Consider the following 13,603-nt stretch of genomic DNA (forward strand, 5'->3'; position numbering starts at 1 on the left):
TTGTGCTAGTGTCCTCAATACTCTGCTGGCATAAGGGAGAAGTGGAGAAGTGTCCAGGTGCCCCACAGCTCCGCAACCTGGAAGTGGGCACTGCTAAGGAGTTATGATTGCATCTGAGTGGATACTAATGCAAGGGGTGCAGCCCAGGGCATTCCCAGGGGTGGAGCCAACTTTAGCCGGCTTTCACTCGGACTCTGGAGCCAGGAACTCTGCAGCACAGAGCTCGAAGTTATACTACCCTTTTGACTATAGAGAGCTTTCCAGGCAGCCGGGGAATTTGTCTATGTCTTTGCCTCCCTGTACTGCCTGAAAACCCTCTGGAGGTGGTGTGGAAGCAGCACAGTCCCCAGTTGCCTCAGCCCTGTGGATTGGGCTTCAAGTTTAAGAACTGTACCTGGAGAAGATTTGTTTATCTTCTAATCTGACATTCACCTTACTTGTAATCAATAATCTAAAACAATTTAGATGAGCAATTTAGAGGGTGAAAACCTTCCACAATTGTGAACAAAATTAGCATGTCTCCAAACCAACTCACTGATTTTCAGGGATTCTGCAAGTCATCTTTACCATGTACACTGTAGTTGGGTCATTTTAACTTGGGTCAGATGAAAAATAATACCCAATTTAGAAGGTTTCTCTAAGTGCCATTAAGCGACATGCTAATTTTGACCTTAATACACAAGCATATATTTTTAATTTCACTTCTTGGAACAAAACAAGGCTGGAATCTCTACAAGTTAAATTAAAATATTACCTTGCGTATAGGCAGCATCATCAGATCCCATACTCAGCTTTCGTGCCTCACTAATCCTATCAACGTGTGCTAAAACAGGGTCAGGAAGGTGCTGGATGCCCTCTGTCTCTGCAAAGTGATCTGGAAGGTTTAGAAGATTGGTAGGTTCAAAGGTTGGGGAGACAACCCCTGGTGAAACTGCAGGGGGTTTATTTGGAGAAACAGTAATCTTAAAAGTATATTTTGTGTTTGGCTGTGTAACCACCACTCGGGGAGAAGTGGCAGTGGCATTACTGCCTGCCGCTCTGCTCTTAGGAGGTTGATGGTGAATAAATGCGGGTCCCATGCTTACTTGACCAGACATATTCCTAGAAGTGGCTGTAACTCCTGGATTTGTTGATATGAAGAGTGTGGGTTGATTTCGTACAAGCTGTTCATCTCCTGTAGAAGCATTGGCTGAAATGTAGACCTTTGGCTGACTCCGTGTGATTTCATCAATATTTGGTGGACTGGCAGCTATGTAAACAGTGGGCTGACTTCTACTTAAAGTCTGGCTGTTTAAGGAAGAAGGATTTGAAAATGACCGAGGCCCAGTTGAACGCAGTTTTGATGAATTATTTCTTTGTGGTGGTTCAAGTTTGATTTCAATTTGGTTTTTCCGAGGTCCTGTTGAGATATTTTGAATATTGTATTGACTCTGGGTGGAAGAAGATTGTGAGTTACCAGATGAATGAATTGTAGGTGCTTGCGGAGTAGTAGGAGAACTTATGGGCATATAAACATGGGAGGTCTGATGGCCTTGCTGATTTGGCTGTGTTGATGATTGCGATGAGGTATATGGCAGGGTACTGGTTGTAGGAATAGTTGTCCAGGGACTTGGTTGTGAAGGATGATAGTTCTGCTGAGAATGCATGGGAGTAAACTGAGACGTCCAGCCTGGATTTTGATGAGTCTGGCGAGCTGTACTACTAGATGTTGAGAAGTAAGGCCTAATATAGATAGAATTACCTTGTGGACTGTTTGCTGAAGGTGGAGGTACGCCGTGTATGTGCAAAGATGTTGGGGTATTTCGACCAGGCTGAATATTTGGAGCTAAAGTTACCATAATAGGATTGAATCTAGGAGTTTGCTGAGCCAAGCTAGATGTTCCTTTGCTGCCCAAGTGAAATCCAAAATGCTGCCCTGGATTAGAAGTATTAGATATGCCAAAGAATCCCTGTGGAACTTGTACTGGAGCTGTGTGTGGTTCCTGCTGAAACAGTTCATTGTTGGCCTGGCTGGTTTGAAGATGTCCATCACTAATGCTATGAGATAAAGTCCTACTTCCATTCATTCTACTTCCTTCTCTTCCATGGAGAATCACATTCTGTGACTGCAAATCCAAATTAAGGGATGTCATGTGATTTCGCAGACCAGGAATCCCAGAATCATCTGGAAAACCAATGTCTCCTTCACCGTAGAGATACTTTGTGCTTTCCTTAGACAGAACTGCACAACATGCATCCAAGTTATTATTATTCTATAAGAAACCAGAAAAAACATGCGTTAACTGAAATTATAAGGCTACATAATGTAAGAGTTCAAAACAACACTAATCTTCAACTGGTGGCTCATAACCCACAACATGGGAGTGGGGGGCACACCAGTGAAAGTGACAGAGAGGAAAAAATTGAAAAAAAACCCCCAAACATTTACAATTTGCAAATCTTCATTAAAAGGAAAGTTGAAATAATTGAAAACCAAAATCTCACTAGATTATATTATTGCTGAAGTGATTAACTGATGGTATGATTTGAAAGCAGGACCAACAGAGATCTACAGCATCTGATAAAATCGAAAATATGAACACACAACTAGTTATAAGACTGTTAGGGAGGAGGATTAGAAATGGGCCTGGAAGGCAGACAGACTATGGGCTACTGTATACATCAGTAACATAGCCACAAATAGCTAGCAAAGGTCCTTTTCTATCAAAAGAATATGTGAAACAGGACACATGTCATCAAAGACAAATACCTCTGGATCCTTTCAACAGCAATTTGGAAGGCCCCCCCCCCCCCCCCAGTTGCTGATAGAAACTTTTTGGGGAAGGACATTCAGCTCAAAGGACGCCTATAATTGTATTGTCCAAGGCAATACAATTTTTGTGAACTACATTGAACCCTGCACTTTAAGAAATATTTTAGAACCAACTATTGCAGTGTTATAACTATCCCAGTGGTTTCTTAAAGTTCAGGAGACTTACAGCCCAATACTGTATGTCTACTTGAAAATACATCCCACTTTTGTTCAAGGGATTTGTCCAAATAAGCAAGGAGAAGACTGCAACCTTACACTTCAAGTTAGTGTTCTTGCTAAGTATCTTCCTTTGTTTTAGAATTATAAAGTGAACAAGGGAAGAAATGTTGCCCTGGCTAAAAAAAAAAAGAGAGCAAGTATGGTACAAAAACCCAGTCATAAGATAATAACATGATGGTACAGTTTCGCACAGGAAAAACTAAAAATTAAGGAAGTACTTGTGAATTTTTATCAGCTTTTTTGGGTTATATTTGCTTAAAATTGTTAAAATCCAAGGAACTTAACATTTGATACTGATATCTAAGAATAAGGTCACAGGAAAGCCACACTCTTGAGATCTGTAGGAATACTTGTGGACATCCATGCATGCACATATATGCATGCACCCCCTATGTATCTTGATTTATGTTAGAACAGAATTTGGGGAAAAAGTTAACTTGGGCTGACATTGCTTGAGGATCTTAGTGTCACAAAAACTACAGAAACTCCAACCAACATTTTAAACTAAAAGAATAGCATTCATACAAGTAATCCCTAAGGCTGGCTCTGAACTCTTCCTGCAGCAAGTACAGCAATCATATTACAAAGCAGAATACTATGTTGGGGGCCCTGCAAGCAGTGTTTGTGTGTGTGTGTGTGTGTGTGTGTGTGTGTGTGTGTGTGTGTGTGTGTGTGTGTGTGTGTGTTTGTGTGTGTGTGTGTGAGAGAGAGAGAGAGAGAGAGAGAGAGAGAGAGAGAGAGAGAGAGAGAGAGAGAGAGAGAGAGAGAAAATGAGGGATAAACAAATCAGGCTCTCATGACACTGGGACTAGATCAGGGGTAGGGAATCTTTAACACTCAAAGAGCCATTTGGACCCGTTTTCCACGGGAAAAGAAAACACTTGGAGCCGCAAATAATTTTTGACATTTAAAATAAAGATAACACTATATATATTGGGTTTTTTTTACCTTTTACTCCGCTTATTCTGAGAATCGCATGGATGCACCTGCCCTACTGCCTGCAGGGCGGGCAAGGATGAAGCTGGCGGTCCGGCCTTGCTGGCCACTGGGAAAGCGCCCACCCCGCTCCAACGGGGCGGGCGAGAGGGGAAGCCCACGGCGCGGCCCAGCCGACTGTGGGCAGTTGGTGCGCCCGCCCTGCTGCCTGCAGGGCGGGCAAGGATGGGGCTGGCGGCTCGGCTCGTGGAGCCACAGTGCAAGGGCAGAAGAGCCGCATGCGGCTCTCGAGCCGCAGGTTCCCTACCCCTGGACTAGATGAACAAATTCTTGCTCCCTCAGCACTGAATCTCATTAGTCTAGCACTCTAACTGTGTGAGTGGGGTAAGGTGACCAGGATGCTTGTAGCTCTCCGAACTTGAGTGATTGGCCTATGTGAGCATGTGGTTGATAATGACTAGATGAAACACTTCTCCTGCATGGATTCAACTTGCCAGAGCTCCTAACAGCTTACAGCGTCCTTGGACAGGTAGATCAGTAATGGGGGATTCCTACAGCACAGCTCCACCAACCCTAACCAGGATGTCAAGATTTGAGTGTGCCAAATAAACTTACCCACTTTATTTTTTACAAAATTGCTCAACTAGCAGCAACATCCTGAGGCAGGGCCATAAGCATACTTGATACCAGTTGAGCTGCTACCACCATTTTCAATTTTTGTAGGTTCTTTTTTATTTTTACTTTTTAAATTTTAAAATTATATTTCTCCCTTGCCCATCCTGGCCAAAGCAGGGTTTGTTTTTCATTCCATTGCTTTATTTTATTTTGGCATACATGGGGAATCCCAGTATACAGCAAACACAACCTGGGGTCTTGTGACAACTTAAGGATTTTTTTTATTCTACCAATAAGCTTTCCTAGACTAAAATCCACTAAAAGGCTACAAGATTCCTGTGTTTGCTTTTGTTACAACCACTGACCATTAATACATCTCTAAACTTTTTTGCTCTGAAAATGCAAAATTCTTGTGGGTGGCTCCATGTTACATCAAGCTCACTACTACAAGAGATGCCCCTGTCAAAGACACTGGGAGTGATGAAGAGGAGGCCCTAGCTAGCAATACAGCTCCTCCCCACATTAAGGCAGGATCAGAGTTGGCCAAAGCCAGGTGGAGAGCAGTCTTTCCCAGTCTTTTAGGGGATTCTTATGAAAAGGATTACACATATTTTTTAATAAGAGCACATAGCAGTTTAGAAGGTTAGATTGCAAAACTGTAAGTAACATGACAAGGGAAAAGTTGTAACTTCTAAAAGCAAGTTTATATAATACAAACATCAATAAATCAGAGTGGGGAGGAAATTCACTAAAGATGGGCCCACACCTGTGTGGCAAGTTAGTGGGAAGAGCCTTTGTAAGTATTTTTTAAACATCTACACTGGATTATAGTGCCTCCATAAACAGAACAGCATAGCACTGACCTGTAACATGCATCTGGACACAACAACTTCAGGTACCTCAGGAAATTTTTGACGCAGGTCATGTAAAACCTGAAAATCAATTTGCTGGCTTCCTTGGGCCATTCGTAAGTTGCCTGGTCAGGACTTTGTTCAACGGGCAGTTCCACGCCTTTGTATCAATGAACTATCATCTCTTCTGTGCCAGCATTTTCTGCAAGAGAAAATAAAAATGTTGTAAAAATACCAAAACCCATCAAGTTTTCTAATCATAGCTTTGTGGCTCCAGGAGTGCTTTAACCCGGTGATGTGTTCGCTTGCATAGAACATGAAGGGCAAAGTTCATGATGAATGGTGGACTGTGAAGCAGCCCTGACCAAATCTTCATCACCCCATCCCCACTGGAGATTGATACAAACTTGCTTAATTATGTGAGCAGTAATGTCATGCAAATCAGTCATGATCACTGTGTATACATGCAGTGTCACAGAATATAGAACAGGGCTGTGCTTCACAACAGAAGGCAGTAAGATGAACAGCCACAGACATATCCACAAAGCTCTTGGATTTGCAATCATCAACTTGTGCTAAAAAAATCCAACTTGTTTTTTAAAAAATCGTCACTGTACCATAATGCATCCTTTTTCACAAGCAGAACAATGTAACACCTGTCACTGTTTAATTATACTGCAGTGGAGCACTGAAAGTCTACAGATTTTTGCACATGATTAGAAATCTGTATGTTTCTGGGTAATTTTTATGTGGCAGAATCTATCTGAGAAAACAGCCCTTATTTTATTCAAAGTGAGAAACAGCATTAAACAAACACCATGCTTTTTCATATAAAAATTTTCAAAATCCAATTCGTCATATTTCAAGCCCACCATGCTATTTATACCTAGTGGTGCATGGAAGTATTAGTATTACGCAGTGGTAGGATTCAAATAATTTAACAACCAGTTCCGAAAGGACTCAGTAGTGGAATTACAACCATTCTCTGAACTAGACAAAAAATTAGCTACCGGTTCTACCGAATAGGTGCGAGTAGGCTGAATCCCACCACTGGTATTACGGTACTATTAACAAGACAATATGACATACCCACATCCAAACCAAATGGAATCCAACTATGACATCATAGTTTCCCAATATGCCTTTGGACTTGTTGCATACCTAAAAAGCTTCTCACACACTCAACACAATCATGTTCCCTCACTATAAAATTTTCAGCTATATACCTGTCCAGAAGATTGCTGTTGTTATTGCATTATTGTTATTTCATTTGATATACTATGTTACTGTTACTATCTAATTATCATATTGTTATTGTTATGCAATGTTATATTAATACTGTGAAATGTTATATTAATGTTGGGGATGTTATCATAAGTTGTTTAACTTGCTCTGAGCTGTTAACCTGATAGTATTATTTTGATCTTGAATTGTTAATTTCTGGAGCCACTGAAATTGCTATTGTCTTTATATGTAGCCTTATGGTTTTGTACTATCATGTTATTGTTATTCCTATTATGTTGTACACCGCCCTGAGCCCTCCGGGGGAGGGCGGTATATAAATTAAATATCCCATCCCATCCCCCATCCCCAAGAGCAAGTATTTAGTTATTCCCAAATTATTCCACATGATTATATTTATATTTTTATGAACATCTTAATTTTTTTATTAATAAACAAAGCTATGCAACGCTGAACTAAAGCCATTTCCACTGAAATGTAAAGTGACAAAAATGTAAAGTGACAAAAAAGCTTTAGTTCATTCAAGAATCTAAATAAAAAGACAAAAAGGATATATTGATTAGAACTATAAACTGTTTTTTAAATAAAAGCTTAATCAATGCAAAGTACAACTTCTCTATTCTAGTGAGTTGATCAATCAACTAAGGATGTAAGGACTACTTAAAAAGAGAAGAGATCCACAAATTTTGGTCTGACTTAGAAGCCTGGAATTATTTGTAGCTGACACATATTTCTCTGACTGTGATAAGGGAGAGAAAGTACTACATTTTCCTTCTCATGTTCTGTGAATTATAGATAATTACAGATAATGTGTGTGGAATTTTTCTTTACAGAAGACATGGACAGTACCCTGGGCAAAAGCCCAGTGAAAATGGAGAAACGATTGTTCTTTTTCCGAAGTCTATGCTGTTTCCTTCTGTGGAGTAGAGATCTATTGGTTGATTGCATGTAAGAGAGAGACTAACCACGATGCAGAGAGTAAGTTGCCAATACAGAAATGAGTGGGCATGTGGAGTTTTAAAACCATACAGAATTTGCCCCCTTAGGGAAAGTCACATTTATTTAAATCAACCTGCAGTCAATAGTATTCCCAATTAATTTGTCCTCTAAATTAAGGCAAGCATACATAGGATTATTAAGAACACAAGTTAAGACAAAAAGATTTCTTTATTATTGCTCCTGATAATTTAGAAATGTTATCACTATCAATTTATGGCAAAGATAATTTTAACTGACAAGGAATTGTTTGGAGGGAGAAGTAAATGGCAGAAACCTCAAAACAATGACTTCAAGTACAAGTGTAAAATTATATAGCACAAACAGATCTTTCGCTGAATCCTTCTGCAAAATGCATCAACAGAAAGTAAACAAATGTCAGCTCTTAGCTAGTAAAACTTATTATTTCCCAGAATCATTAGTTAAGGAATATGCATTAGAATGCTGCAGGACTGTCCTATAACTTTGGCAAAAACAGCTAATAAAGCACATACTGTATATACTCGTGTATAAGTCGACCCACATATAAGTCGAGGCACCTAATTTTACCACAAAAAACTGGGAAAACTTATTGACTCGCGTATAAGTCGAGGGTGGGAAATGAAGCAGCTACTGGTGAATTTCAAAAATAAAAATAGATACCAATAAAATTACATTAATTGAGGCATCAGTAGATTAAATGTTTTTGAATGTTTATTTAAAAGAAAACAGTAAACTAGCTCTGTAAGAGGGTCAGCAAAAACAATGTGGGTGCTGTGTGGTTTCCGGGCTGTCAGCAAAAACAATGTGGTCTCAACAATAACTTTAAAAGTACAAAAACCTTAGCTCAACCAGCAACCAAGCTAAAACACAAGAGTTAAAATCCTTCAAAACTGGATTTTTGGTCAGGGGAGGAATGTTTATGTTAGCAATACCAACATTTCAGAGTATCTTTAGGAGACCCTCCTGATGATACCACCCAGGTTTGGTGAAGTTTTGTTCAGGGGGTCTAAAGTTATGGACCCTCAAAACGTAGCCCCATCTACTATTAGCTCCCATTGGAAACAATGGGGGATGGGGCACCCACTTTGGGGATCCATAACTTTGAACCCCCTAAACCAAACATCACCAAACCTGACCGGTATCAGCAAGAGATTACCCTGATGATACCACCCAGGTTTGGTGAAGTTTGGTTCAAGGAGTCCAAAGTTATGGACCCTCAAAATGTAGCCCCATCTACTATTAGCTCCCATTGGAAACAATGGGGGATGGGGCACTCCTTTGGGGGTCTATAACTTTGCATCCCCTGAACCAAACTTTACCAAACTTGGCTGGTATCATCAGGAGAGTCTCTTGACAAATCCCTGAAATCTTGGTGTTGCTAGCCTAAAAACTGCACCACCCCCCCCCCCCCGGCAGCCGACAAAGTAAAAACCCAAAAATGTTTTTTTAAATACACCTGACTTGTGTATAAGTTGAGGGGGGCTTTTTCAGCACAAAAAATGTATATATGGTATGCGTCTCCCTAGCCCACACACAAAACAGCATTGTGCATATGGTTAAGTAAATGTTGTGCCATTTGCTGTGTACATCCTGCAAATGTTGTGTATAACCTGCAAGTACATGCATAATTCACCAAACACGCATAGTTGTACAGTGGAACCTCGTTAATTGCTGCCTTTGGTTTACGCTGGTTTCGGAGTTCGTCTGTTGTGCCCGGCTGTTTTTCTTCCTCGGTTGTCGTCAGGTGCCTCGGTGTTTGCCTACGCTTTTTGTGTAAATTTTCTACGTTGTTTGCGTAGCGCATGCGCAAACAGCACAGCCTCGGTTTACGCTGGTTTCGGAGTTCGCGGAGAGCTGCCAGACGGATTACTGGCAATTACCGAGGTTCCACTGTATAAGGCAGTGTGACAGATGTGCTGTGGCCTCAGATTGGGAGCTGACCCTTTAAACCTGGGCTTCACTTTCCAGGGAGTCCTGCTTGGCCTGCTGTGCTTCCTTCTAGGGCATTCTTACCCATGCCACCTATTACATTTCAGTTCCCAGAGCCTTCACCTGTTCCCCTCACCTTCTTTTGGTGAGCGCAGTCATAACTGGCTAGGACAATTTTGCCCTTCCCAACATTTTTCCTGCAATTACTGTCTCCATTCCTTCAGCCTGTGGCCAAGGGTTGTTTTGCCATTCCCAACTGTTTTTTTTTTGCCTTTCCAGTAATGTAAATCCTCCTGGGTGCTCATAATTGTTGTCTCCACCCCCACCCCCCGCAACTGGCTCACCTCTTAAATGTGTGGCTCACCACTGCTAAAGATCACTACATTGCTGTCTTATACACCCAAGTTCAAACCTCCTTCTATGACCCCAAAAGTGCTTATCTCACCAATGGGTACTCATCTTACTACGGACAGCCTGAAGCCATTCTATCTTCCAGTTGGGCTGCCTGAAGTCCCCTGACACCACTTGGCCCTCACAGGCCTCCTCTGACAGCTAAACATCCCTTCCCTCAAAGAGTTAGGGGAACCCTCCCCCTCCGCATGCCCCCGTGATAGAAAATCTGCATTAGATGGTTTGCTTGTCTCACATCCCAGCTACCATAGAGAAAGAACGTAAGCCTGTAGGGCAGTGATGCAGCAATCTTTCATGATCTGAAGCGCCCAAATTGCAACCCCAAACCCACTTATTTATCACAAAGTGCCAACAAAGTGGCAATTTAACCTGAATACTGAGATTTTAGTTTAGAAAAAACAGTTGGCTCTGAGGCGTGCCACTCGGGAGCAAGCTCATGCCGGTAGTCAAAGTGGGTTTCGTTTCTGGAAGCAACCGTGCAACTCTTCAAATGCCAAGTGAATTCCACCATCCTTAGGAGGAGTTTGTTCTGAAGCAAGTCCTGGACACAGCAACCCAGCCAGCTCCCAGGCAAAGGATCACGCTTTTAAAGTTCCTTCCTCATGCCAGCCCATGGGCTTTGGAACAGTCTTCATGATATTTGGCACTCTCAAGCACATGTGCCCACAGAGAGGGCTCTGAGTGCCACGTCTGGCACCCGTGCCATAGGTTCGCCACCACTGCTGTAGGGCTAGCACCCTGGACTCTCTCATTCTGCTGCCTTCCAGTCTTTCATTCAGCAAAGAGCTCAGGGGGTCTATTACTAAAGTAAAGGGATTATGGAAAAAGAAACACTACAGGGAGGTCATGGGCCCACCTAATTGCCAAAGCTTCCTTTTCTGGAGTTGAACGGGGAAATAATTTGCACTTAGGAACAAGATAGGGCTTTGAGCTACCACAGCCCACCCCAAAGGCACAGGAGCCTTAATGTTCCTCTTTAACAGGTCAGACAGAGGTACAGCTAGCGTGGCACAGTGAGGAGACAAAACAGTTGTAATTACCCGACAACCCCAGCAGTTGCCGCATTTGCTTCTGTTATGGGTGCCAACCATTATCATAGTGCCTCTACTTTTACTGATCTGTTCTCTTCTCCCCCACCCTGTTGTCCCAGGTGCTGAATACTACTGTAGGCCAGTTGTTGTCTTATAGTGTCTCTTCTTTTGATCACTGTAGAGATGCCCTCAATCTTTGTCCTTGATACATCACAGTAAAAAAGTGCCTCATTTTAGGGCTTCAATTCACCTGGTGAACCTACAAGGTAATCCCAGACCTGCTTATGTTTTCACAATATACACGTGGAATGTCATCACACCTTCATTCCTCAAGAGATCTGGACAAGCCAATCAAATATTTTACTGGACATAAGCAAATGGCACAAGCCAATCAAATAAACAGGAGCAACAACAGCTGGTGATTCCACCATTTACTCTAGCGTTCAATTTTACTAGGGTGTCAGCTGCCATACTGGCAAGATGCCTATTTGAAGAGCAGTTTTCATGTGTTTGTATACACAGTGACTTTCCATAATCAATGAACAACTGTTAAGCTTATGTACCCAAACACAAAACAAAAAGAAACAATAGAATTGCCTAAGTCTTAGCACACCCTTAATTAATCTATTACACTGACAATCAGCTGTTTATTCAATACACATAATACTGTGAAACATTTCGAAAGTGCATGTGCCTGTTCTCATGTGAATTTAATAACAGGTGAAGTGACGATACTTCTGTTGCACTATTCAGTACTGCAGCTGCAACACAGATAGTAACAGACTAATGCATTCCCATGGCTTTTTGTACAGGAAATGTCCTTCTGTGCACATCACTGAGAACATGTGAATATTTTTCCTTGTCCAGGGAACACAGAGATGCCAGCTCTCCTGTCTATCTAGGGATGCATGATTTTGTGCCTGCTGCCCTTCCTGATGTATGTGAAGATACTGAATCATTTTCAAGGTGTTGGTGTTAACCTTTAAGGCCTTGCGCAGCCTGGGACCTCCGGCGACTCAAGTGGACCTGCCTTTACCCCATACCGCCCCTAAATCCCAGCCTCTTCGCGCTCGCCAGAGACCACCCCGACAGGTGATCCCTCGCCCCTCAATGATACGGCTGGCCTCCACCCGGGCCAGGACCTTTACAGCCCCTGGCCCTCGCTCAAGTGGAACGCCTCCCTACCCCAGCAGCAGTCCGGGCCCTGCATGATCTTAATACTGAATCTCGCGAGGGCCTGGGTGGGGGGCGACGGGAGCTGTTCACTGGCCTCGGGGAGGCTAGCCGTTGATAGGGGCCCCCTCCATATACAACATCAAGTGGATTCTACCGTCTCTTCCTCTTTTGGGGTTAGAGGGAACTGATAGCAGATGCCATTCTTGTTTTAATGCTAATTTTAATGCTGCTTCAAGACGAGATAGGGTTTATATTTTAATTATTAGAGCCTGTATTTATTGAAATTGTGCTTTAAATTGTTATTGTGCTCTATCTATATGTGTTCACCGCCCTGAGCCCTCCGGGGGAGGGCGGTCTATAAACCAAATAAATAAACAAACAAACAAACAAACAAACGAATGAATAAATAAAATAGGTTCCTATCTTGAGAAACAGTGGAAACTTATCTGTTTTAAAAACAACTTTTATTACATTTTTACATCAAGATCTACACAAACTAATACATGAGAAAAAAAGAAGAAAAATCAGTGGTGATCCAGCCACTCAAGTCTACATTCAGAAAATAGACAGAAAGACAAAATAGCAAATAGTGAATAATATATGAATATGCATTCTTGGGGGGAAATAGAGGGAGGTCAATGATGACAACTTGCTGATTTTTGTATTTCTATTCTTTTCTTCTTTTGTTTCTTCATGTAATAACATACACATGGATTTTAATAATTTTTACTGAATTACGTATATTGTAACTATTAAATATAATAAGATAAAGAAATGGTTTATTTCAAACTTCCACACAAAGACCTGTATCTTAAATGGCCTTAGCACTGCTCACTGGCACAAGATCTTGTGCAGTGCCTAGTGCATTGCTTAGAACCTTTTTCAGCCTGCAGGCACCTTTGGAATGCTGACACAGGGTGGTGGATGCAACTACAAAACGGCTGCCATGGGAGATAGAGGCAAACACAAAATTTAAAGTATTGAGGATAGGTCCAGTCAGGAGCGGAGCGAAGGAGAACTACACCCGAGGCACATGCGTGCCCTGCGCCCTTCCGCCATGCCCTGGAATGCCCTTGCTGAACGCGCCACGCGCCCCTTTGGCGCTACGTCACGGGGTCCAGTAGTAAACCCTTAACATTTCAGGCAGAAGTTCTGATTAACAGATGCCTTCTAAAATATTTTCCTGCCTACACTCAGCTTACCTTGTGCTGTGATGGGAACTGCTGCCAAAACAACTTTTTAAAAATCTGCACAGCCGATCAGATCTCCAATGACCAATCAGAAACACTGCCAGGCAAACAGCCCATAGGGCTCCATCAACCTTCTAAAAACATCTGGCAGAGGCCAGAAAGATGACTACACCCACAATGGGGATGCCTGACTTAGTGTTTTCCTCCCTAGCT

General features: G+C 42.1%; 1 protein-coding gene across 4 annotated transcripts in view; it reads right to left on the reverse strand.

The window, feature by feature from the left end:
* The window catches only part of TAB2 (TGF-beta activated kinase 1 (MAP3K7) binding protein 2), a 76,665-nt gene that overhangs the window by 18,272 nt on the left and 44,790 nt on the right, over positions 1-13,603 (reverse strand). For 3 of the 4 annotated variants that reach the window (XM_048489013.1, XM_048489023.1, XM_048489004.1), the window contains 2 exons: positions 5,446-5,635; positions 755-2,252 (listed from right to left, as the gene is read on the reverse strand). In XM_048489013.1, the coding sequence (XP_048344970.1) occupies positions 755-2,252; positions 5,446-5,547 (1,600 nt within the window). In that variant the 5' untranslated portion in view covers positions 5,548-5,635. The remainder of the gene's footprint in view (positions 1-754; positions 2,253-5,445; positions 5,636-13,603) is intronic. The other variant, XM_048489032.1, reaches the window with a different exon arrangement.

This window comes from Sphaerodactylus townsendi, linkage group LG01, assembly GCF_021028975.2.
Source record: "Sphaerodactylus townsendi isolate TG3544 linkage group LG01, MPM_Stown_v2.3, whole genome shotgun sequence".
NCBI classification, from domain to species: Eukaryota; Metazoa; Chordata; class Lepidosauria; order Squamata; family Sphaerodactylidae; genus Sphaerodactylus; species Sphaerodactylus townsendi.